Source organism: Emydura macquarii, unplaced genomic scaffold, assembly GCF_026122565.2.
Source record: "Emydura macquarii macquarii isolate MOO-44397 ecotype Brisbane River unplaced genomic scaffold, CSIRO-AGI_Emac_v2 contig_1551, whole genome shotgun sequence".
NCBI lineage: Eukaryota > Metazoa > Chordata > Testudines > Chelidae > Emydura > Emydura macquarii.
This window is the reverse complement of record NW_027131688.1, coordinates 12,133,545-12,159,114: the sequence shown is the minus strand read 5'-3', so window position 1 is coordinate 12,159,114 and position 25,570 is coordinate 12,133,545. Positions and strand designations below refer to the sequence as shown.

Below are 25,570 nucleotides of genomic sequence, written 5' to 3'. Positions count from 1 at the left end.
TATTTACAGCCTTCAGCAGCGGCTGACTTTCTTTTATGATTTTAAGATTAAAACAGAACATCCGCCTAGCAGCCAAAGAGTTTGTGCACACACTAAGTGATCGAGGTCGTAAATCGAAGGCTTGAAACATCTAGGGAGGGGCATGACACATGGATTGGGTTAGCCTAGCCAAATTCTCTCCTGTCTTATATCTGTTCCTGCTTTCCAAGGACAATGCCTGTCATCAGGGACTGTCCCTTCCCAATCAGCAAGTTCTCAAATTCAGCAGAACTCCCGGTGACTTTGACGGGAACAAGATCTGACCCCCTGGGCACAATTCCACGTGCTTTACTTAGGTTGGGGAGCACTTAACTCATGCGAACAGTCCCTCTGAAGTCAATGGAAGCTACTTGCCTGAAGTGCCGGCTCACCAATGGGAGCCCAGGTTACCCAGTCAGGCCCTTAGCATTTCTCCAAGGGAATCGAAGCATATGTTCCATAAGATGCTAAAGGACACAAGGCTGATCGCACCAGTGACTTAAGAGGCCATGGGGCAGGTGAGCAGAGGACGAGCATATCAATGACCTCACAGAGACCTAGGGGGGCAGCTAAGCAGCCCCACCAAATACAGGGGGTGACTATATCAATGACCTCACAGAGGCCATGGGGCAGCTAAGGTAAGGAGGCAGTAGCCTTGCCATCAGACACAAGGGGTGAAGCAGTGACCGCTTTGGATACAGGGAGAGGAATGGTGAGTGGGTGCCCATGTAGAAGGCTGTGAGGGTCAGGGAAATACCAATTCCACCCTGGCTTTACAACAGAGAGGCTGGGGGAGATGAAGCAATGATCCCACTGCCAGATCCATAGAAAGGTTCAGCTAATTCAGTATGTGCCGTGCAGCCGGGGAGAAAGGCATAAGCCAGCTCTCCCTAGCGCTCAGCTGTCGGTCTTTACAGACACGCTCCTGGGAGAAGCAAATTATCCCACATTTGGCTTTGGACACATTGCCTGCCAGCTCATTACTTATGAATCAGTTATGTACCACGTGTATATTGCTTTGTCGGGCAATAAGAGTAGCCGCAGGATTAGCAACTAACTTTGTCCTTCATCTAATAATACACCATCTTCAGGAAACATTCCTCCTCTGATGGTGTAAAAAAACCAAATGAAACAAATAAATAAAGGGATTAAAATGCATTAAGAAATAATGGGCCTATAGCAAATTGTCGGGGTATACTTCCAAACCCTTAAAAACGACTGCTACAATACTGTGGGTATGATCTACCGAGAGAGAGAGAGAGAGAGAGATTCGCACTGAAATCAATGGGAATTTTGTCTTCATAGTGTCTGGAATTGGGTCCATTGACTCTGATTCAACAAGAACTCAAGCACGTGCTGAGTTCAAAGGTACTTTAGCACATCTTTAAAGCCAAGCGCCAGCTTAAGGGTTTTGCTGAATCAGGATCAGACACGTGCTTAAAGCTAAGCCTGGGCTGAAGTTGCTGAGTCAAAGCCGTAATACGATTGGTGTTCTGGGCAGCGTAGTACAGCAGAGGTTGGTAGAAGAACCCAGCTAGAACAGAATTGATGTGAGGTGGCGCGGGGATCCCCTGGTAGGTTTTTAACAGAAGACACTGTCTTTAGGAGGGAGGGAGTGCCACCCAGACCCACTTTGCCTCCCTGCTCCGCCTCCCCACTCTGTTCCAGCACCAGCCCCAGCCATAACTCCGGCCCCGGCCTCCACCTCCCAGCCACAACTCCAGCCCTAGCCACAGCTCCGGCCCTGGGCTCCCAGCCCCACTCCCCGCCCTGGCTCCAGCCCCGACTGTGGCCCTGCTCCTGGTTGTGGCTCTGCTCCCGGCTACGGCCCCTGGCTCCTGGCCCCGACCTCGGCCCTGCTCCTGGCCCTGGCCGTGGCCCCACCTGCAGCTCCGGCCTTGGCTCCCAGTCCTGGCCACGGCCCTGCTCCCAGCCTCAGCCCCCATGGGGGCGTGGACTGGGTAAGAGGGGGCCCGTGATGGAAAACGTTTGGGGACCACTGTTCCGTGGGATAAGACACAAACGAAGGTGCTGTGCAATAGCTAGATTAGAAGGGTTCCGGCAGACGTAATTCAAGGTCTTATATGTGAACAAGACCCCTAGAGCAGCAGAGGCATCTGCGGTGTTCAAGGCAGCCCACTGCTCTGGGGAGAGGGCTACTGCCTCTTTCCCTCTAGGCTGTTTGTTGGGGGCAGTTCACCTGCCCCATGGCCTCTGTGAGGTCACTGATGTAATCAGCCGCCGCTGGCAGGTCTGCGTGGCTAGGGAAGCGCTGGGGACTGTGCTTGTGGCCATCATTTCTGAGGTGGCCCGACTCAGCTGACATCCAATGGCTGAGCGGAGACTCTGTCACTGGCTGGTTCTCCGAGGAAACAAGCGGGGGGGTGGCCAGGAGCACCAGGTGATCAAAGGGCAGCCCTGGTATGTAACACCCAGGCAAAGCGCGTCATGTCCTGCTCTAGCTGCTGGCCCATGGACGACAACAGCCTGTTACTGCCCCCAGTTAAAGGGACAGCCCCGGTAGCTGGCGTGGCAGAACGCTGGGCTTTCGGGGATGAAAGCCTGACCTCCTTTTCCCTCCTGGGAGCCCGTGGCGGTGGGACCATTATGAAGAGACTGCCTGGCTGGGGGTTTGAGTTCTACTGGACTTCAGACAGTCGGGAGGCGCTTCTCCTGACAGCCGGTTTGTTACTTCCTATCCCACATTTAGGCTTCCAAGCAGCCCTTTGGCTCCAGGCTTGTGCCTTGTGCTGCGATGTTGAGCTCACCAGAGCATGTGAAGTGGAAAGCTGGTGGTCTCAACAGGCACAAAGACAATTACCACGAGGTGCCCCTCCATTGATCTCCTGCTGCTGGGATTGTTTTTGCCGGGTCCCTTTCCTCCCCAGCACCATTTCAGCAGAAGGAGGTGGCTTCTCATGCTCTGACCCACTTTCCCGAGAACTCAGCGGCAAAGTTTCACAGAGCGCAGAACAGCACTACACCAAGAGAGCTGGAGATTTTATTTTCCCATATATAGTTTCCGCAGCTTGCTGTCTGTGTTAGCGTGTGATCCCCAAGGACACCCCAGCTGCTGGGCTGGGACCATACTTCTTGGCTCTGATGTACAGGAAGTTTACATCAGACAGTTATTTGCAAATAGCCACTATTCCCTACCCTCCCTCATATTTGCCTGCAGCGTACCATGTGCAGTGGTAAAGTCCAGACCGGTTTGCTGGTGGTCAGCTACTCCACATACCTTCTCTTGGGTGCGATCGTGTTCCGGGCTCTGGAGAAGAATGCCGAGAAAGACCAGAAACTGGCAGTCATCCAAATGAAGGAGGCTTTTCTACAGAACTTCCCCCACCTCACTGTGGCCGACGTTGAGCAGTTTGTGAAGGTAAGAGCTTCTGCTGCAGCGTGGGATGGTGGCTGCTGAAGCCTTCACGCACGACCCAGCCTGGTTTTCACTCACATCGTGTTTTCTGTGCCGCATGCGGGTGACTATTGCTCCATCTTTTCTTGTGCCTCCATTTCAATGATTTCATTTAAACGCTGATGGGTGAATCCTGAGCCCAAAGTCCAGTCTGAGTAGACAGACCAGGCCCTGGGCAGCTGACCAGAGCAGAGGCTGCTTCTATTCCCAGAAAGACTGGGGCATTTGCATAGCAGTGGCTCCTGACTTCATTCTTCTGTGGGCCAACTCCCACAGACGGCCGTGCATGCTGCCATGCACAAAAAGCTGGGCTCACAGCCCCACCATGGACCCCTAAATTCTGCTGTTGCTCCCCCCAAAACCTTTCACAGAAGCACCACGCAGAACCACTCCATGTACTTGTCTTTCAGTGCCAACTCTCACCATTTTATCATGAGTCCTGGGCTGTCTGACGCTTTTCTTAAAGCCTCAGCTCTCAGAGTCATGTGATTACATGAGACTCAGCTTTCATTTGAAATAAAAAAGTAAGTTTCTAGCCCTCTGGGCCTTGGAAGAAAAGCCAGAAAATGTGACCCCTAAAGATTTCTTCTTGTCCTGGAAACCATTGCAAAGTGATTTCCAGTGCACTGAAGGCATAGGAATATGAAGGGAGGTCAGCTTGTTCCTCAGCAACATCATTTTTGTTATGTGATTCCCTTTCTTCCTACCCTTCCACCCCCCACCAGGAAAAATGATTCTTGTAATGGGTCGTTTGTGTGATTGGTGTTTGTAAAATCAAGGTTCTACTGTCATAGGAGCCTGCTGAATTAAACAAAAACCTTCTACCATGTATTACATGGATTCGACCTTTGTGGTAAAGACATGAGCACGGTATATAGAATGGAAGCTATTATCAAGCAAACAAACAGCCCACCACAGTCCTGACTCCCCTAGCATTTCCTGGGTTTATTGACTATAAGCTACCCCTTACAGTCATCATTGCTGGCTTTTAGCAGCACCTGCTGCAGGTGCTTGTCTTTCAGTGCTCCTGCTGAAAAGTGATTTTTGTCTTTGCATGCTCGTTGGCTGAGGGAATTCCTCAGAGATAATTGACTACCATGGTACCCGTATTTAGTTACAAAGGCTAATGACAAGTGTTTGGGGACGAGATGTGTATTTTATATATCATAGACATATATGCGTAACACACACACATATTACACATGGTACATATTTAGATATGTGCTGCATATGGTTGTCATGTATAGATTCTTTCCAAGCAAACTGCACCCATAAATAGTCTTACGGAGTCCTTCATTGCAAATGGAAACAGCATTTAGCCCTGGAGTTTCCATGCAGGTTGGCATTAAGGGCTCAATCCTGCCATGCAGTGAGAGGCCACTGGTATGACTGAGCACCCTCTGTTCCCACTGAAGCCAACCCTCAGCACCTTAAAGCATTGGAGTTAAAAGGGCTTATGTTAAAGCAAAGCCTCATTCCTAACTTAGATCATGTAGCTTATTATCCTTCTTCATGCTGTGAATTTAAATCCTGTGCTTATTACCATACACTCATGTCCAGGTCACACAGCTAGGGAACTCCAGTCAGATTGGCCAATAATGCTTAGGCTACTATAGTCTAGTGTAAAGTTGGAGTAACCAACCAGAGAATCAGATGCTGTGTTTTTTTATGCTTAAGATACACCAGTGGTTCTCAAGCAGGGGTCCACATATCCCTGTGGATATGTAGAGGTCTTCCAAGAGGTACATCAGCTCATTTAGATATTTGCCTCATTTTACAACAGGCTACATAAAAAACACTAGTGAAGTCAGTACAAACTAAAATTTCATATGGACAATGACTTGTTTATACTGCTCTGTATACTGTTAAGTACAATATTTATATTCCAATTGATTTATTTAATAATTATATGGCAGAAATGAGAGTCATTTTTCAGTACTAGTGTGTTGTGACACTTTTGTATTTTTATGTCTGATTTTGTAAGCAAGTACTTTTAAGTAAGGTGGAACTTGGGGGATACGCAAGATAAATCAAGCTCCTGAAAGGGGTACAGTAGTCTGGAAAGGTGGAGAGCGACCGATAAACCGTGTTATGACAGTACAAGTACTGATTTCAGTAGCATTACACCAATCTAAAACTGGTGGCCCGGCATGGAAATATAGAGTCTCCCTTTATTTGCATCATGGATATTTAAAAAAAAAGCAAACAACAACCCACAATATTGCAAACTCTAAACATATGTTTAATAAAAAACATCCACTTAATTAAAAAAAAACAAAAACCCTCTACAAAGATGACTTCACTCAGTGGTTTACTCTTTCCCTAATGTGATCAGTAAATATCACCATCAGCCTGGCAAAGAGAAAGGAATTTCTAGTCATGGAAAAGCAAACAGAGTGGATATTGGCTCTCTCTCTGCATTTTAGACCTGATCTGTTACACTGTACGAGGCAGTTAGGATTAAAAAGAGTCCTGCTGTGTTACTGTATGGGAAGCTGAAGGGAGCTTTTACTGGCCTGTTTAAGGGCTAAAAAAGGGCCATTATAATAAAGAAACCATTGACCCAGCTGCCACTTCACTCATGTCTTCGTTCCTTTAACTTTCTATCTGGGTAGGGGGAAAAATACTTACTCAAGAGAAGGAAAAGAAATCTTTGTACCAGCACTGCAGAGTGATTTCTGCCATTCCTGAGTCTGGGACACCTGCGATACACAGAGAGAAACCATGGTGTGAGATCATTCTGGTGCAATTTATTCCATCTTGGGTCTAGCCTCTGGCCAGTCTCATAACTGCAATTTATCTAGGCTGGGTCTGTATCAAATCAGTCTTAGTGCAAGCTGTCCAGCCCTGCTTCCTCAGGTTGCTAAGGGCAGGCACAGCTGGGTGCAGCTTTTATTTAAAGCTGTATGTTAAAATACGCACATCTCTTAGAATTAGAACTGAGAAAAACTGAAGGCATCTGAAAACTTACCTTTCAAAATACCCTCTGTGTGTAGGGGACGGGGGGGATATTCATAGAATCATAGAAATGGAGGGCTGGAAGGGACCTCAAGAGGTCATCTAGTCCAGCCCTCTGTGCTGCGGCAGGACCAACTAAATCTAGACCATCCCTGACAGGTGTTTGTCCAATCTAGCCTTAAAAAAACTTCCAGTGACAGGTATTCCACAGCCTCTTCCAGTACTTAATAATGGGGTTATAGTTAGAAAGTTTTTCCTAATATCTAACCTAAAACTTTCTTGCTGCAGATTAAGCCCATTACATCTTGTCCAACCTTCAGTGGACATGGAGAACAATTAATCATGGGACAATAAGACACATTTTGGGAAAGTGCCGCCAGTCTCCGATTGCAATTATGCCATCCGGAGAAGTACCACCTAAGTCAACGGTGTTCATCTGGATTTATATCAGGGTAAAAAAGCAGAGTCTGGCCCTTTGCCTTAAAATAACATTTTTCTAAATTGGTATCATACAGAGCCAAATGCATCCCTGATGTAAGTTCACTTATGTCAAAGTAGGAATGAATTTGCTCCTTTGTAGGGTAGGGGATTGCTAGAATAGGTGTGACAAGTGGCGTAGGCTGATTTGCGTGAATGCAGAGGTGACTGGCTTTCTACGTGTATGGGTGCCCTAAGAATAAAGTGTACTATTGTTGTGACTAGGAGAACTTTTTCCTTTCTAAGCATTTTTGACTGAGCAAGAGATACGATTACCATATTTGGTGCTCATGTCTGCATATGACTGAGTTCAGTGGGACTGCGTGAGTATAACAGTGGGCAGAATTCAGCAGAGTGGCCCTGAAGCTCCCTGACGATGCAATGGCTTTAGTCCAGTCTGATGGTGCACAGCAGCCATAAAGCTGGATTCGTTCCCCTTCAGATTCTCCTTGTATAATGGGAATCCCTGAATGATATAGGCCCAGCATAACAACCCTGCACTTCCTAGCATAGAATTGTGGCAGGATGAGAAGAGCAAGGCCAGAGCATTAGTTTGCTCTGGCAATCCTGGATTGCTGGAATTGTCCTTTCAGGCCAGTGGCAGCTAGGCATAACTTAAAGCAGTTTTGAGGCTGCTCTAAGTTTTGCCAGGGGCTGAACTGATCACGAGCTGGGAGCCCTGATCAGGGACGCACAAACGTGGCCTAAAGTCACCTTTATTTCTGGTCCTGCACTGGGTTGTTTCCATCTCCTTGGGTTGTTTTGCATTGGCCCAGGATATTTTACAGACCCCCTCCTTCCCCCCAAGTGAGGATCTCTCATTACACAGTGTTTTGTTTTAAAGAATCAGGGCTGGTGTTCGAAAATCCAGCTGTATACTTAAAGGCGTCACAGTGTTCAAATTTAGCTTCACAAAATTAAAGGAGTATGTTTACAGGAAGGTTATTTATAAATAATAAGTACACTGTAAACCTGGGAAATCACATGAAAAAAACTTAAGTGCAGGAGAAACCCCCATGTAATAAATTCCCTCCCTTTATTTTTCTACTGTAAAAGTCAACAAGGTTTCCAAAGTACTGGTGAGCCTTGAACCATAACTGTCATCACCCTGTGGTTCTGCTAAATGCTAGCTCCATTTCTTTTGGCAGACTGAATATAGTCCCTAATGAGTACTGAACTGTTAGACTCCAATACCGAGGGAAAATGTATAGATAGTAGGGATCGATTTGGTTGCTTTGGTTTTTAGTCCCTAAATTAAAGCTAGAGAATGCAGTGGAATGATTCAGGTGTTGAGGAGTGTTCCTTACAATTGCGCCATGGAGAATCGTACCAGGACACAAGCAGGAAGAACCAACCAAAGAGATCAAGGGATGGAAAATAACAAGGCAGTAATGTTAAAACGCAGCAGGATGAATTGCTTTAGCATATACAAGCCTTTTGCATGATTCTGCATTTCTGATGCAAATAATTTAGGATAAAACACTACAGTGCTAGGTCAGTGGAGGAAAACTTAATTCTAAAAAACCTAAGTGATCTCTCACAGAGCCCATTCCAGCTCACCTGGAAATGATCAGGTAAGCACATGGCAGTATCTGAAATGCTGATTGGTTGCTGATGAGCTAGTGGCCATCTTGGAGGCAGGAGTGCCATTGTCAGCAGAGAATGCCGATATCATTGCATACTGATGTATACGATCGAGGATACTCATCCAAATACTCACTGCTGTGGCTGGCTGATTCCTGTGTGTTATCACAATGGAAATTGAAATGAACACTTCTCTGTTCTCAAACTTTGCTTTTGCTTGCAGAACCTGACTGAAGCTGTTCAGAGAGGAGTATATCCAGTAGGAAATGAATCACAGATTGAACTCAGCAACTGGGATTTGAGTAACTCCTTCTTCTTTGTGGGCACAGTGGTATCCACGATAGGTATGTTTGGTGCTTTTCCCCTCTGCCAAATATAGTTATTATAGCCCTAAATGATTGTGCTTGAGACAGATTCGGACTGGAAAAAAGGTGTACATTTTTAACAGCCAGCATAATTAACCACTGGAACAATTTACTAAAGGTGGTGGTGGATTCTCCATTGTTGACAATTTTTAAATCAAGACTGCATTTTTTTTTCTAAAAGATCTGCTCTAGCAAATTATTTTGGGGGAAGTTCTATGGCCTGTGTTATAGAGTGGTGGTTCTCAACCAGGGATACGCAGAGGTCTTCCGTCAACTCCTCTAGATGTTTGTCTTGTTTTACAACAGGCTACATAAAAAGCATTAGCAAAGTCAGTACGAACTAAAATTTCATCTAGACAAAATGAGAAAGTAAGCCATTATTCAGTAGCAGGGTGCTGTGACACTTTGGTGTTTTTACGTCTGATTTTGTAAGCAAGTAGTTTTTAAGTGAGGTGAAACTTGGGGGTATGTAAGACCAATCAGACTCCTGTCAGGGGTACTGTAGTCTGGAAAGGTTGAGAGCCACTGTTGCAGAGGAGATCAGACTAGATGACCATGGCCTTGGAATCCGTGGGCTCTTGACCTTGGAATGTATGAATCTATGAATTACTGCTTTTCACGGGCAAGGATGAGAAGCAGCAACTGACTTGGCCTTGAGGCCTTACAGCTGCACAATTCACAGTATTATTTTAATTTGTAACTTAACAACGGCCTTTTACATCTCAACCTCCCGTTCCCTCCCTGTCTGTTCCTTTCCAGCCATAGAATCAGCTGTTAAAATCTTGGCTGAACCGCCAGTGGTGGGTGGAAGATGAACTTAACTTTCTCTGGTTTTCATTCCTAGGTCAAACAAACTGTAAATCACGTCCAAGGCAGCTGTAAGGCAACAAAGAATGATAGGAAACAACTGAACTCAGCTGGGCTGTAGCAGGCCATTATAATAGTACACACATTGCACACATATTAGACTAGCATACCCACAATTTTCACTGCGGCCAGGAGAACAGATGGGGGTGGGATAAGGTGAATACCATCACTTTTTCAATCCCAGTTCAGGTACAGTGCTGTCCTTGAAATTAATGGAAATTGAGGCTGCCAGACTTGGAGGCAAAAACCAAATACAGTAGGACGTCACAGTTACGAACACCTGGGAATGGAGGTTGTTCGTAACTCTGAAATATTCGTAACTCTGAACATGATGGTGGTTCTTTCAAAAGTTCACAACTGAACATTGACTTAATACAGCTTTGAAACTCTACTATGCAGAAGAAAAAATGCTGCTTTCAACCATCTTAATTTAAATGAAACAAGAACAGAAACGGTTTCCTTACCTTCTCAAATCTTTTTTTTTAAACTTCCCTTTAATTTTTTTTAGTAGTTTACATTTCACGCAGCACTGTCCTGTATTTTCTTTTTTGTTTTGCTTTTGTTTTTGTCTCTGTTGCTGCCTGATTGCACATTTCCAGTTCCAAATGAGATGTGTGGTTGACTGGTCAGTTCATAACTCTGATGTTTGTAACTCTGAGGTTCTACTGTGTGTGTCCAAAATAGCGTGTGGCCTAGAGGTCTCCATCAACCTTGTAAAAACATCTCATGATCCAAGATATCCTAGACATCCAGAGAGGCCTGGTTAGTGCTTAACTAGGAAGGTGTTTGAGCTGGATGAGATAGGCCAAAAGAACAGCAAGGTGATGACCAATAGCTCTATTGCATTCACACAGAGAACGCAACAACCTTCTGATAATGAAGGCAGAAGATAGTGTAAGCTCCCATGGCCTAAAGCCCAATGAACTAGGGCATTGTCTTATTTTCTTTTTCCCCTAAATAGGACCATTGTGTTATCACACTCAGCAACACCTGAAGATTGACTTGTGCTGGGATAATGCCACTTTTCAGGGCCACTGAAGCACTAAGGGCACGCACAAAGCATGGCGCTATCCTTATATTAAAACACGCTTTACGGTGGCTGAATATCTATGGGGGAAGGGACAGGGACACACTACAGTAAATTCTTAGAGTTATGCAGCTATTGTCTCCTTTTTCAGGTATTGCTCCGCTTTAAAAACACTTGATGACAAATTCAACCCTGGTGTAAATAAATCCTTTATCTTTAAGGCCTGGTCCACACACCAATTTTATACACTTATAACTGTGTCAGTAAGGTGTATGGCATCTCTTTTTTTTAAACTGATGTAATATGCCTAGGGTGGACGCACTTATATTGATACAATGGTGCCTTTCACCTGCATAGTTTATTCCCCTTCCTGTAGGAGAATAAACTATGCTGTTGAAAGCACTTTAAGGCCTGGTGTACACCTAAATCTTAGGTTGACCTAGCTATGTTGCTCAGGGGTGTGAAAAATTCACCCCCCAAGAGACATAGTTAATCCACCCTAAGCCCTGGTGTAGAAGCCGCTAGGTCGACTGAAGAATTCTTACATCGACCTAATTACTGCCTCTCAGAGAGGTGGATTTACTACAGTGATGGAAGAATCCCTTCTGTTGTTATAGGAAGTGTCCACACCCCAGTGCTTCAGAGGCATAGCTGCACCTGCACCGCTGAAGCGTTTCTAGTGCAAACATATCCTTATACTGATTGTGTCCGCACTATTTGTCATAAGGTGATACTATATTATGAACAACTGTTGAAGTGTTTGGACACCCAGAGCCATTAAAAACGAGAAAAGTTATGGGCTTGTAAATTTTAGAGTCACTAAATTAAGAGAAGGAATAGGATTTGGATGACTTTTTCCATGAGTGAGGCCTAATCCATGTGTAACCCTTCTGCCAGACCGAGTCGGCAGCCGCAAGGGCCGGGTTCTATGTCTAGGGGTCCCTGTCAATGATACAGCACCAAACTCGCTCGAGCCCCCACCCAGTCACCTGGGAAATCACACACTAGCCCCTGGGCGCCCCAAAGGGCAATACTTCCCCTCCCACAAGCACAGAGTCTGAGTGTAGAAAGAAACCTTTTAATAGCAAGAGAGGTAACACAGCACTGGTTTGGGGAAACAGTGCAAGCAGCATTCATGAACTTAATGAGCAAAACCCATCCCATGTCCTTTGCCTCTCCCTTCCTTCTTTCCCCTGTACCGACCATCATAGTTGCAATGTCCACCTCTCGGGCGTGGCTCCACCCCCTATGCCGCTCCTGTCCGACACAGGCTTGTCTAGGCCCCCTCTGCTGCTGTCTCCTACCGCCTTCGGGCCTTGCGGAGTCCCCAACCGCTGGCAGCGACCACACCCGGTTCCCGCTGACGCACCTGGCTGGCACCGACCATGCCTGTCTCCCCCCAACCGCTGGCACCGACCGCGCCTGGCTCCCGCTGACTGCACTGGGCTAGCACCAACTATGCCCGGCCCCTCTGCTGACCTGACCGGGCTGGTATCGACCATGCCGGCCTCTCTGCTGACCTCACTCACTCAGCTCTGTTAGTTGTCAGGCAAGGTTTCCCAGATCCTCTACTGGTTCAGCTCTTAATGGATTTCATCTCTTTAGTGATTTCAGCTCATGGGTGAACCATCGGCTGACACGCAGCCAACGTCCCTGCTTTCAAGAAACAAAAGACTCCAACAAGAATCATTAATTCTACCCTTTAACAATTGGAGGAGAGAGTTACTCCATGCCTAGGAGCAGCCCTTTGCCAGGGCCAGTGCAATCCCCATAAGAGACTTCTTTCATGCCGAAACATCTGCCCGCCACCCTTGTGGAGTTCTGTTTAGTTTGGGGTGAAGTATTCTATCATAACAGACTAAGCACAGTTTTGCTGCCATCTGTTCATACAACTGAAGGACCACATTTCATTACCCCAGCAGTTAACACAGAAGTGGTTTGTAACCCAAACCAGCCCTGCTAACCATTTCCCATTATGCTCAGCACCTAGGTGAATTATGCTAAATACTTAATTGTACTCATGCAGATACAAAGTGTCCCCCTTTACTCAGACACTCAGACCTTGCTTACACATGTATTCAGAAGCTTTCAGTTGGCTATTTAGGGCAGTGTGGGACAAGAAATCAGATGTGAGTAAAGATTCAAGAATGGGACTTATCTGATTCTTGAGTGGCAAAGAGCCCAAACTCCAGCCTTGACATCTTCCAGATCCCCCGACTTCTGGTTTCTTTCTTTCCCTGTTGTATCTACTTGCATTTTTGCAGCAGTGGATAGTGTGTTTTTATAAATTTGCTTTCAGGGTCTAATGTAGTTCAAATGAAGGCCAGACTGGAATCAAGCACAGCATTCTCTGAACCCTAAAAATATGCAGAACATGTCATTTAATCAGTCTTTCTGCTTTGATTGGAAAGAGTGTGTGAATACGGCTACGGAGCACGAGGAATTCTCTTGACATGCTAAAGCTGTGCTGGCATGAATGCAAGACCTGGGACACGTGTGAATGTGCATACAAGTGCAAGCTGATTAGAAGGCCAGGCTGTAAGAGGAAGGCTCACTGAAGAGAAGGCTCTCCCTATCTCCCTTTTGTCTTTCAATAGGCTATGGCACCCTGTGTCCTAAAACAGTCGCTGGCCAGATCTTCTGTGTCTTTTTTGCTTCATTTGGAATCCCTTTGAATATTGTTTTCCTGCACCAGGTCGGTAAGATGCTCTCTCTGCTGTGTGAAAGGCTTGGGAAATGCTTGTACGAGAAGGGAATGAAAAAGGTAATCAATTTCACTCATTCACGTTTATATTTTGGCTACTGGGTTTCCTTCCAGATATATTCCAGTTACTTTATATGTTACTTATGCACCCAAACTGTGCTAGGTGCTGTACAAATGCATATGAAGAGAGAGTTCCTGCGCTGAAGATTTTATACTCCATACTAAAGAGATGAGACAAGGGTAGGGGCTTGGAGGGAAATAGACATACAAGCGAAATGTCTTCCAGACCTACACACATAAGAGAAATTTTAGTAAAATATCTGGGGTGATGCAAGGTGCATGGCTTCTTAGTTCCAAGATACAAGCCACCCTGCCCCTCTCCTCATGTATCTTAATGGCCTAACCTGCCTGCTGCCCCCATTCAACATAGTGAGCCAGCCTCCCGCTCACTCTAGAATGCTCCATAGGGTAAGAGACAAAGAACAAGCAGCCCACCAGAAGATGGCCATTTAATTCAATGTGTTGAAAGACGGGGCTGTGTCTCTTGGCATTGGAGGCAAGGGCTCTCAAGGCTGTTCGTGCCCACACAGGGTATGTCTGCATTGCAGCTGGGAGCGAGCTTTCCCCCCCAGATAGACAAACTCGTGCTAGCAGGGCTCATGCTAAAAATAGCTGCGTGGATGTTGCGGCAGTAATGGAGGCTCAGGCTAGCCGCCCGTGCTCACGCCCACCCTACCCCCTGACTCTGAGCTCCGCTGGCTGGCAATGGCCACGCAGCTATTTTAGCATGCTAGCACAAGCTCCACTACCACATGCCTGGGCTGGGAGGGTCAATCCCAGCTGCGGTGTACACAAGGGTGTGTGCAACTAGCCCTCTCCAGGGTGGCTACCATGGTTGTCCAGTTTCATTTGTTTGAACCCAATTTCTACTTGTAAATTTCGTACCTAGAAAAATAAGAGAAATCTGAGCGTGTCCTGAATCCTTGTCTCAGCCGGGCCCCACCCCCATCCTTGGCTGCAAGGAGAGGGGATGATGCAGGAGCTGCTGCATTGGCTCACTCCCACCAGAAGCTCCCTCGGCATTGGGATGCTGCGCCTATGCTCCCCTTTGTGCAATGCAAAGCCAGTGCTACACAGCCCTAATACGTGCCATAATATGTGGCTTCTCCTCACCAGGAGTGAGGCCATGGTGCATCATGGGAGATGTAGTCCTTTTGTCTGACAGTGTCAGAACCTTTAACTCCTGCAGGCCTGGGAGGAGTTCCTATCCAGCTACTCGTCCAGAATAGTCACATTGCGTAGGGTTTGCTCACGTGTCCCAGTGGGTTGTAATTTGTGTTGGTTTATTTTGCAGAAGAAGATCAAGTTTCTGACTCTTCTCTTCTTCCTGGTGATGGGAATTCTAGTGTTCCTGTGTTTGCCGTCACTTGTCTTCAAGGTAGTGGAGGGCTGGTCCTACAGTGAAGGAGTTTATTTTGCATTTATCACCCTGAGCACCATTGGCTTTGGAGATTACGTAATAGGTAAGGATAATACTACTTCTCTCTGAAATAAAAAGCACCAGAATTACTACTGTAGTGACTACAATGAGGTGGGACAAACCACAGGTGAACGTGCATTGGGAAGCAATGCTGCATTCACTGGTCTTTCCCATCGCTAGCTTTTGTAATTCTAGGAGAATGGGAAGTTCACTGGGGGGCAGCCCAGAGCAGTTCAGAGTGTCCAAATGCCTACACACTATGAAACATGGTGATTTATACATAGAACAAAAAGAGGCAGTGGTTTGGGGGGCAGGGAGTCTGGAAAGTTGGGAAGCAAGAGAGGAGTATCAGACGTGTCACGCCTACAAAATCTTATGTGCATATCTTGTGTTTTAGAACATACAGTGAAGAAATAATGGGGGCTTGTTTTAGAACACTTAATTTTAAAGCCATGTCCTTCACAGCTTCAGTCTTTGATGACGAGTGAGCAATGGACAACTTATTCTGGGGGAGGAGACCTATTCCTCCACCAACATGACTCACCATAGAAATTAACTCCTGTAATCCCCTCTGCACCATTAGACTCTCCTGGACTTCACAAATGCGGGAGTTCAAAAGTTCTCCTGACATTAAACCCTAAAAAACACAGTCTAGCTGTGCAAAGTCATTCTGCAAACACCTTCAGGTAGTTCTCACCCAAATATTCTCTCTCCATTTGCTTTTGGAATGGACCCCTATGGAGACCCCCAAGTGAACTCCAGAGTTCAAACCACCATCAGCAGAAATGATCCAATATTTGGATTTTGTCAAAGTTAACAGATTCCTCCACACTGCATGTCATGGTGACACCTTGGCCACCAGAACTGCCTCTCCGCACAGAAATGACAAGGAAACAGCATTTGCATTGGTACTAGAAGATCAACGTCTTAAGTGCAATGAGTTTGGAGGCCTCACTCCAGTTCTCAGTGGGCAGGCCATTCACAGCACAAGAAGACGACCTCTGCTGGCATGCTTAAATTCAGCCGATTGGCCAAAAACTGAAGGGCTTGGAGACTGACTGGCCCTCCTTCTCACCCATTCTGAGAACTCCTCCAAGCCAGGGCTGAGGTATGGTGGCAGAATGGTGTGGGGAAGCTGCACTGACATTGCCTCTCTCTTTTGTGAGTAAATAAGAAACACCTGTCTTTGGGGCTGACAATCCAGCTTCCTATTACTGATCTTTGCTTTGGCCTGGCTTGGATTGCTGTTCTGTTTAATTTATTGACAACATTACTGGAAGACACTTCAAAATAATTGAAATTACAGCCTGAAGAACAACATCTGGACAGCATTTTCCTCCCCTGTTGACATGCTACTTTGTAAACACAGTTAAAGAACAATATTTGTGCTGAATTCATGGCCCTGGATTTTCACCATCATAGGCTGGTCTAGCAGGCTGCTGTTGAAATATTTTCCCTATAGTACATATTCACATTGGTGGTATACAACAGTAGCAAAACTGTGGTTAGTCTAGTATCTCATACCTTCTTCATATGATGGTGCTCATTCCCAGTGAAACAAGAACAGGGCTGTCCTGATTACAGTGTGCTTGGCATTATTTCCAGATAAGGAATGGATTTGCATGACTGTACATGGCCAGATGTGAAATAGCCAATTGGAAAATAATTTGCTTGAGCTCATTTGCATGCAGCAATCTTACTGAGTAAAAAGGATTTTGCAGCTGTTGTATCACATCAGCAAGATGCCTTTTGTGTGATGGGAGATAACCCACACACAAATTGCCTAGTAGATAGTAATGGGTTTGGACCATATTTGTTCCTTTTAAATCTGTATTTAGGTGATACTTCCAAGATAAAATTCCCCCTAGGCAAGGGGTCACAATTAGGACAATGCACCATCTAAGCCGTATATCGAGCAATTCAGGCGTGCATAGGTCTTATGCCGGCTCGCTGCTTAGGGGGGATTTCACACCTCTAGGGCTAGACACCTCTCCTGGAGCGGTGGCTCCGATTTGTTTTGTTAATACAATCTACAGCCCAGATCCTGTCCCCAGCTCACAGCAGGAGTAACTTGTCCCAGGAGTTCCACAGAAGCTAGCCAGGAAAGGGTCTTTCCAATCTCACAGCCACTCTTGCAGCTCCTATGCCAACTTCTCCACCCAGAAAGCAAAGGAAGTGGCCATTGGATCTGTGGCCACATGGATCCTGGCCAATTCGTGGCCCATCTACAAAAACCCAGTGTGCTGGGGCACAAGAAACCCCCCCAGAGTTCTATGGTTGGCAGCTGATGCAGAACAGTGACTAGGTTCCCTTCATCCTGCCCTACCCCAGTTTTATAATGGCTACGGGTCCTCCACACCCGGGCAGGCCTCCACTCCAGGGGCTACTTTTACACCCTCCATTCCACACATGTGGTATGATCCATGGAAAATGATCGTCAGTGTAAATCCCAATCCTCAGAGCAATACTTCCCTTCTAAACAACGTTTTCAGGCAGACATCAGGGTCGTAACTGAAGAGCTACTTAGGACACGGGACAAGAACAGAAAGGCAGACTTTTGCATGTGTTTCTCCAGCTTTCTTTGAAAACGTCTGCAGGGCCACATTTGTCCGAGAGAAAAGATAGCTGGATACCCAATCCCACCCCAAATCTACCCCCTTTAATTTTGCTACAAAAAAATGTAACAAACCAGCTGAGTTTTGCGTGCCAAGGCAGGTCAGTCTTTGGCTGCCTGCACAGTTTTTGCATTCACGCACCGTAAACTGCACACAGTGCAGTTACTCTTACAGAGTCGAGACCTGTTATTCTGAGGATTCCATGCTGATGTTTCGACCTTATGCATTAGCCAAGCAGAAGTTTACATTTCAGTGAGCCGGCTTGGCTGTATTGTACTATTAAGATTACATGTGGCTAAATAGAGTGGGAACAAAGCTTCACTCGTTGGAGGATTGCTTACGTCTGAGTAACCAAACTAAATGACCTGTGCAGAACAGCAGGTGGAGAGCTCCCAGTGATGTTAAAAGGTTTGGACTGCATGAAATACACATCAATCCAGTGGTTTCAAATGCGGAAAGTTATGCCTTCAGTATGTGGAAGAGAGGTTTCATCGGTTGCTTTCATCACATTTCTCTCCTTTTTCATGGAGCAGGCCCTGCAGCCTGCAGGAAGTAATGTATGAATTGTAGGTTTCTCCTGTACATCCTAGGATGTCTGCTATTTGAGACAGCTATTTATTAGGTCATGATCTTACTTTCCTAGGTAAGTGTATGGAGATGGTATAAATTGATAGCCATCGTATATTTCAGCTACACTTCTCCCTTGCACTCTGCTCTTGTGTTTGCTATTAAAATACTAATATAATGTTACGTAGTAGTATATCACCAAAGATTATTGGGCTTGCTTGTGTTAGCCCCCATGCCCCAATCTAATAAAGCATTTCTCCAGTAGCATAGCTGCATTCCTTTTGGAAAGATGAAGCAACACATGACATTTTAGTGACTTTTGCTCAGCCAAGGCAAACTGAATTAAATGTCTTAGTTGATTCTTCTCTGCTTTTTCTCCTTGTATTTAGGTAAACAGCCTGACAGGAATTATCCTTCTTACTACCGAACTTTGGTGGCCATTTGGATTATCTTTGGCCTGGCCTGGATTGCTCTTCTGTTTAATTTATTGACAACAGTACTGGAAGACCCTGAAAAAAAACTTGCCCAACATCTTCATAAAATGGGAAAGGCAGGTAAAGACAATGAGGAAAAGCAAAAAAAATATTGGCCTGCTAGATTTGTTTCTGCAGAAGAACCATCATCTCTGGGTTCTGGAGGAGATGCACAGAAGACAGTGTCGCTAGCAGCAGATCTTGGAGATGCAAAACAAGGGAAAACTATTTTTTCCTTATAGCAAAATATTGTAACAGCCCATTGGGTCAGAATTGTTTATTGAAGATTATACTGGTCCAGTATTGTAAGAACTACACTGAAAGTAGAAAGTCCTGTGGAAATATCATTTCTCCCACACCGAGATGTGACTCCTACACTTTAGCTCAAAAGTGATACAAACCAGGGGGTAACAGTGATGATAAAATTGCTCTGCCAGCGGTTTTATCTGTAATCATGATAACATGATTTACATGCTGATATTTGCATGGATTCCCAAAGGTAAAAGAGTGATGCAGCAGTGGTTGCTTTTTTCCTTCCCCCTTTGTTGTTTGCAAAATTCTGTCGATGGGATTATCTACAATGGAAACGTAAATCAACCTATGTTAAGTCAACCAATCACTCTTGTCAAGGTTTGTGGTAGATTCTCCATCACTGGCAATTTTAATTCAAGATTGGAATTTTTTTCCCTAAAAAATATGCTCTAGTTCAAATAGTAACTAATTCAGGGAAGTCCTACTGCCTGTGTTGTACAGGTCAGACCAGATGATCACAAGGTTTCTTTTGGCTTTATAATCTATGAATGTCATTTTTTTTTTTACCCTAAAGCCTAATGATGACAGGTATGTCAACATTAACCATTTAATTGCTGTGTATTTTTGCAGATGAAAAGGGGAAGGGTTAGGAGTCAAGCTTCTGGAAGGTGGATGGGTGGGAATAGCTGAAAGGAAGAAAAAGCACAGGGAGGAGTGAGGCGGACAGGGAAGAGAGAAAAATGAAGATGGGGAGGAAAGAGAAATAAAGGGCAGAAATGGCAGAGGTATTAGAACTAGAAGTGATGCTGAATGAGAGAGTGAAATATTGAGAGTTTACTTACTCTGCAAAGACTCTTTTTACCCTTGTTCTTTGTGCAAATACCTCCATGGCCTCATGGGAGTTCCACTGGGATTGGAGGGGACTGCGGAGTTCATCATGCACAGCTAAGCCCACAGCCCTTCGTTGACAGCAGAGTTTGGCCCACTCTGTAGAATCAGTGTGACTCTGGATTAAAACAAGGGAAAAAAAAAACCTCTCAAAATCACACAAACACAGCCAAAGCCCAGGGAACAGGAGAGCAAGTTTCAGGGAATTTAACAACTTGTTTAACTTCATGGGTTTGAAGCACTCTTCAACAGAAGGAAAACTTTGGGTGGTTTTTGGTCATTTAAGCAACACATCCACGGGGTGCAGGGGATAGGCAGGGACTTCAAGCTTTTGGGAGCCTTGAACTGGGTTTTTGTCTTCAGTAAGGCCTGGTCTATGTTTAAAAATTAGGTCAACATAGCTCCATTGGTCAGGTGGGTACAAAACAAACCATAAAACCCCCACACCTCTGACTGACCTAACCCCCGGTGTAGACACAGCCATGTAATGGAAAAATGCTTCCATCCACCTAGCTTCCATCGCTTGGAGGAGGTGGCATTCCTACAGTGACTGAAAACCCCCTTCTGTTGTTGTAAGCTGTGTCCGCACTATGGGGTTATGTCAGCATGACTACGGCAACATAACTATGCCAGCATAGTCTCTGTAGTGTAGAGGTACCCTAAGAATGGCCTTGTTTACACACACCAGTTGTACCCCTTTAACAATACCAGTCAAGTTAAAGCGGAACAACCCACCCAGTGTGGATGCAGTTGCATGGGTATAAAGGTCCTTTAGATCAGTATAACGATAATGTTATAATATATATAATAATGTTATGTTATAATTTATACCTGTATAAGGTACCTTTACACCAGTATTGTGTCCACACTAGGGATTGTTCAGTATGATTACTTCAGTTTAAACAAAAAAAAAAAAAAAAAAAAAAACCCTCGGCACCCCCAACCTAAGTAGTTATACTGGTTCAAAAACTGTGGGTAGACTAGGCCACAAACGGAGTTTGTCTCTCCCACCTAGCCCATCCCCAATAAATGAAATCCCTATTTTGCCCCCAAATGTGACTGAAGTTTTTAAAAAACATTTTGCATTTGTAATGGGAAGTCTGTCCTATGAATTATCCTCAGAACCTTGGAGGGCACAAAAAGGTACCTTAGACAGAGTATATATACTAGGGATCTATCTATCCATCCATCCATCCATCCCCATTAGAGTTTTTTCCCTCCACATCTCTTTGCTCTATTTCCCAGTCCTTCCTATGTGGAATATTGCCAACTTGGCAGGGTTAATCGTGCTATATTTATTATATATGAATATCATTGCTGTACTAGCAATCATGCTATTAGCCCCATTTTACAGATGGGGAACTGAAACACAGAGGGATTAAGTGACTTGCCTGAGGTCACTCAGGAAGCCTGTAGCAAAGCAGAGAATTGAACCTCCTAAGTCCCAGGTGAGCACCCTCGCCACTAGACCATCTTCTGCCCTCCGGCTGCATTTATTTAGGTGACGCAGCTGAATGTCTATTCCTTCCTGCTGATAGTTGGAGCTCTCAAACTCTGGCCTGCTCACGATGCTGTGTGACCAAAAGACAGCCGTGGGCATAAGAACTTCTCAAAGGGAATTACAACAAATATCTCAGAAAAACTGAAGTTCTCAAAAGCCGCTGCATGGCCGTACTGTGGCTTCTTTGATCTACCTCCCAGTATTTCTACCTGTAGGTATTTCATCCTCCCGCCTTGCGCCCTCTTGTGGGTGTGCGCTGATAGTCCACAGTACCTTTATCATCAGGAAATGGCACCTCTTCCCTGTCTGTAGCCTGGTAAATTATACTGCCCTCATCTCCTCACAATCATTAATGGATTTTATCCTCACAACACGCATGGGAGACGGGAGGACTTCTCCCTTCTGTTGCAGTTGCGTAACTGAGACCCAGCCATCCTACTGCTAGGAATCAAGTGGAAAACGATAAATAGCCCTTGGATTCTTGTGGTATTTCCTTCTGACTGCAAAATCTCACTCAAAATCGAAACTAGAACAAGGCGTCATCTCAAGGCCACAGGCTTTTTGAAACAGCCCCGGAATATTAAATTAAAACAAACGCAGTCCAGACTCCACTATTAATGTAACTTCTACTGCAGGGACTTACCGGCCTGAGACCCACAAAGCAGGAATCAAATCCATCCTGAAAACCCATTCTGCCAGGCAGCAGGAATCCCCAGGCCACCCGTAATAGTGGTTTCTCCACTGAGGGACCTCTGCTGGCCGGAGTGGTGGCAAAGAACAGTTCAAAAGCCTCCTTACTAGCTCGACGCCACAGCTCGGCTAATAGAAATCGAGTGTTCATACACAGGCCTCCCATGCAATTTCCAGCTTTCCCACTGCTGTTTAGTTTCAGAGGGAAGCATTTCTAAGGCAGGTCAACTACTTTCCCCATCCATGAAATCAGTTTCAGAAATACCCTAGGAAAATGATCATGAAGAATATCATCACGGAGTAGATGACAACAACATGTCCCTGCATTGAGGCTATGCTGCAATTACAATCCCCATCTTCCCACCAAGTCTTTGCCATGGGTTAACACAAACGCACCATATGATAAGTGCACTTGGAAATGAATAAACGGTCCAGACAATGTTTCCTGCACTTTTTGGAAGCCTCCATCATGTTGTATTTATTAAACCTTCCTCCTGAGCGACCCAGATCAGCACTTCAATCAATTTTAATTAGCACATGGCAAAGAAACCTGTGAGAGTTTGGGGATCTTCTGAGGGCTCATTCAATTAATAGCCCATTCGTTTCTGCGTATTTGGTTTCACAAGGAATGGAGGGACTATTTAAAGCAGTGAAACAGCTGAGATGTGTTGTTTGCTAATACAACATCACACTCCAAATAGCCAGGGGCATCATTTTTTAACGTCAGGCATTTCGGTTATTTCTAAGCATAGGCCGCACACCCTGTGTTTTCCACTCTATCACTCTCAGAGACGTGCATGCTCTGCCCGGCTCATGTTAGAAAACAATGGAGTCCAGGGAGGACAAGCTTTTTTACTCTGGTTTAAAAAACAAACCATATATAAAACCAGCATCCATGATATCTGCTCCTCCTGCCTTCAGGTCACATCCAAAGACATCGAAGGACCAAATCGTTGGCCCATGTTAAGTTCTCCTTGCATCACTCCAACAGGGCTTAAAGCTGTGTCAGAAATTCCCCAGCTGGCTTTAGACCAATGGCTCCCACCTCTACAGAAGGTATTGCAGTGTGAGTCAGTTGTAGGAGGGGGCATGGCTGTTGTTAAAGGTTTAGTACAATTTGAGTGGCTTGACTACTGTTTTACAGGCTTTAGCTGCTTGCTTGGCTATTTTGACTCCTGTAGCATGACATTTTCCGGTTGGCAAAAATAAATAAGACTACTAAATAACCTTGCAAATGTCTCAGTTTCTGCACACCACCACACATAACAAAACAAAATACACAACATGCATGCGTGCAGCTGCACATAAATAACAGTAATTAAAACAACAAGTTATCCTTAAAGGTCTAAAAAGACATTGTTTCAGTGCCAAAAAGCCTATTTTTACACCGCTCCGCCTAGCATCAAAAATTGTTTTAACAACCCCAATGATAAAAATACAATATAATTAAAAAGAAAAACCCAATATAAATATTTAATATATATAATAATAAATTAAAAATTAAATACAATTATTTATAAAAATATTTAAAAAATCACTAGCTAAACAAAAAAACACACTCCATCAACACCTAACTCCACAAAAAATACTATCAAACCAAAAAATCCACTAACTTCCTAACAAAACCCCTAAGAAAACCCCATTCCTATATACAACCTTTTAAATAACTACTGAACTCTCCAAACTTAATAAATATAATTAATTTAAAACTTTATATTCAACTAATATATCTATAAAAAACCTTACACGTTAAATCTTATTAATCTACAAATCAAGTGTACCGTATCTCACGAATATTCACACTAATCTCTAAATATCCAGTATCAACAACTGTCACACACTGCATTGCACTGATCTCCAAACTGGCAGAATGGTGCCTATGGGCATAAATTACAGCACCTGTGGGCCTACTCCAGTTTGCACCGGATGGGACAGATCCCTCTGGAACCAAGTTTATCTGCCATCTTCCTTGAGAGAGTTTGCAGGCAAAATGGCATATAAAACGATGGTTCCATCCACAGTTTTACAGCTTGCATGTCATCAAGAGATTGCATACACCTAATTCTGTGCATTCAACCATGCTATTTGCTTCACACTGTGAGACACACTGAGTACTGAGCACTGAGCTCCTACTGAAGTCAATAGGAGGTGAGGGCTCTGTCTAGGCACTATCATATGCCTATACTGGAGCTGGAGTTTCCATCTTGGGTGGATGGACCTGCTCTGGCTTTGATCGAGCAAGCATGCTTAAAGTAGCAGTGCAACCGCGGTGGCATGGGCTAGCCACCCGAGCATGTACTCGGAGTCTCGGATAGAATCATATTCAGGTGCAAGAACTTGACCAAAACTAGCCTCTACCTGATCTGGAAATTACACTTTGAGCTGCAGTGTTGCTGTACCTTCAGGAATGGTCAGCAACCTACAGGCTTGTGCCCTTCATACTTTGTTTGGCTTAGAAGAATGATTGACATGAGTGTTTTGATTAGACCATCGGAAGCATGTAGCTGCTGGGCCACATTTCACAGTTCACCCTGGTTTTACTTTGCTACAAGCTTCTCAATTAAAAAAAAAAAAAAAAGACAATTAAAAAAAAAAACCATACTGGAACATTGGAAAGGCCAAGCAGAGCCATGGCCATCGGCAAACGATACTATTTAACAAATAAAAGTAGACCTAGTCACCTGCACCCTGGCAAGGTTCAGAGATGGGTGTAAACCGCCCTAGGCCTGTTTGCAAGATAAACCCCTTCTTCAGGATTAGGGCCCCATTGTGCCAGCTTCCATATATATCAGGAGGCTACCATATGTCTTCCAAATAAGTACCGTTATAATTGCTATGTACCTTGGCCCTGTATGTGTTATCTCTTAGATGGCTGTTAAATATCAGACACTGTTTTTACTAATCATTTGGGGAAAAGTCTCACCTGTAGGTTATTCTCCCTGAGAGGGCTAGAAAACAGAGGAGTTTGAGCTTGCAGAGATTCTATGAGAGAGAAAAGGTGGGTGAGAAGAGGAACTGACCTGAATAAGAGCTCTGTGGAGTTCAAAAGCTTGTCTCTTCTACCAACAGAAATTGATCCAATAGAAGATATTACCTCAGCCACCCTGTCTCTCTCATATGCTGGGACCAACACAGCTACAACAACTTTCTTGCGTCTGACGAAGTGGGTTGCAGCCCACGAAAGCTTATGCCTGCAGAAATTAAATTTGTTAGTCTTTAAAGTGCTACAGGAATCTCCTTGTTTCTGCAAAACAGCGGTTCTACATGGTCGTTCCATTAGATGGCTGCACTGAGCAGGGGGCCATGGGCCATCTGTAGAAGATGATGCTCCACGCGTTTCCTCAACCACCTGCCTGTCCCCTCCCAGGGCAGCACAACTCCAGCAAGAGTCAGGTTGACAAAATCTCCCTGTGAGCCACTGAGAGTTTCCACCTTGTGTGGCTGCGGATTTGCTCGGCAATGAAGGAAACTTTATAGGGTAGCACTGGCAAGTGTAAGTATTAACTTATGTTTGGATACCTTGAAGAGTTTGGGGTGGAAGAGAAGTCAACCCAAAGATAAGCTGTCCCTTGGGGTGAGAGCAGGAGAGAATGGGGCCACATAACAGCCCCTATCTATGGAGGGACAGGTTAACTCAGTCTGGCAACTTTGGCATGGTATAGGGTTTGGAGATGATAAATGGTTCCAGC

The 25,570-nt window shown here is 45.0% G+C and overlaps 1 protein-coding gene across 1 annotated transcript; it reads left to right on the top strand.

The window, feature by feature from the left end:
• Positions 1–3,202: 3,202 nt before the first annotated feature.
• On the top strand, positions 3,203–18,878 carry LOC137157761 (potassium channel subfamily K member 16-like). Its single transcript, XM_067555182.1, has 5 exons — positions 3,203–3,397; positions 8,676–8,796; positions 13,309–13,583; positions 14,770–14,938; positions 18,467–18,878. The coding sequence occupies exons 1-5, from the start codon at positions 3,203–3,205 to the stop codon at positions 18,790–18,792; spliced, it is 1,086 nt and encodes a 361-aa protein (XP_067411283.1). The 3' UTR covers positions 18,793–18,878.
• The last annotated feature ends 6,692 nt before the right edge of the window (positions 18,879–25,570 follow it).

Bases quoted from the DNA above. Each gene is read 5' to 3' on its own strand.
- LOC137157761 (XM_067555182.1), top strand. From the start codon at position 3,203: ATGTGCAGTGGTAAAGTCCAGACCGGTTTGCTGGTGGTCAGCTACTCC. The intron at 3,398-8,675 runs GTAAGAGCTTCT...TTTTGCTTGCAG, and splicing joins ACGTTGAGCAGTTTGTGAAG to AACCTGACTGAAGCTGTTCA. The intron at 8,797-13,308 runs GTATGTTTGGTG...GTCTTTCAATAG, and splicing joins CACAGTGGTATCCACGATAG to GCTATGGCACCCTGTGTCCT.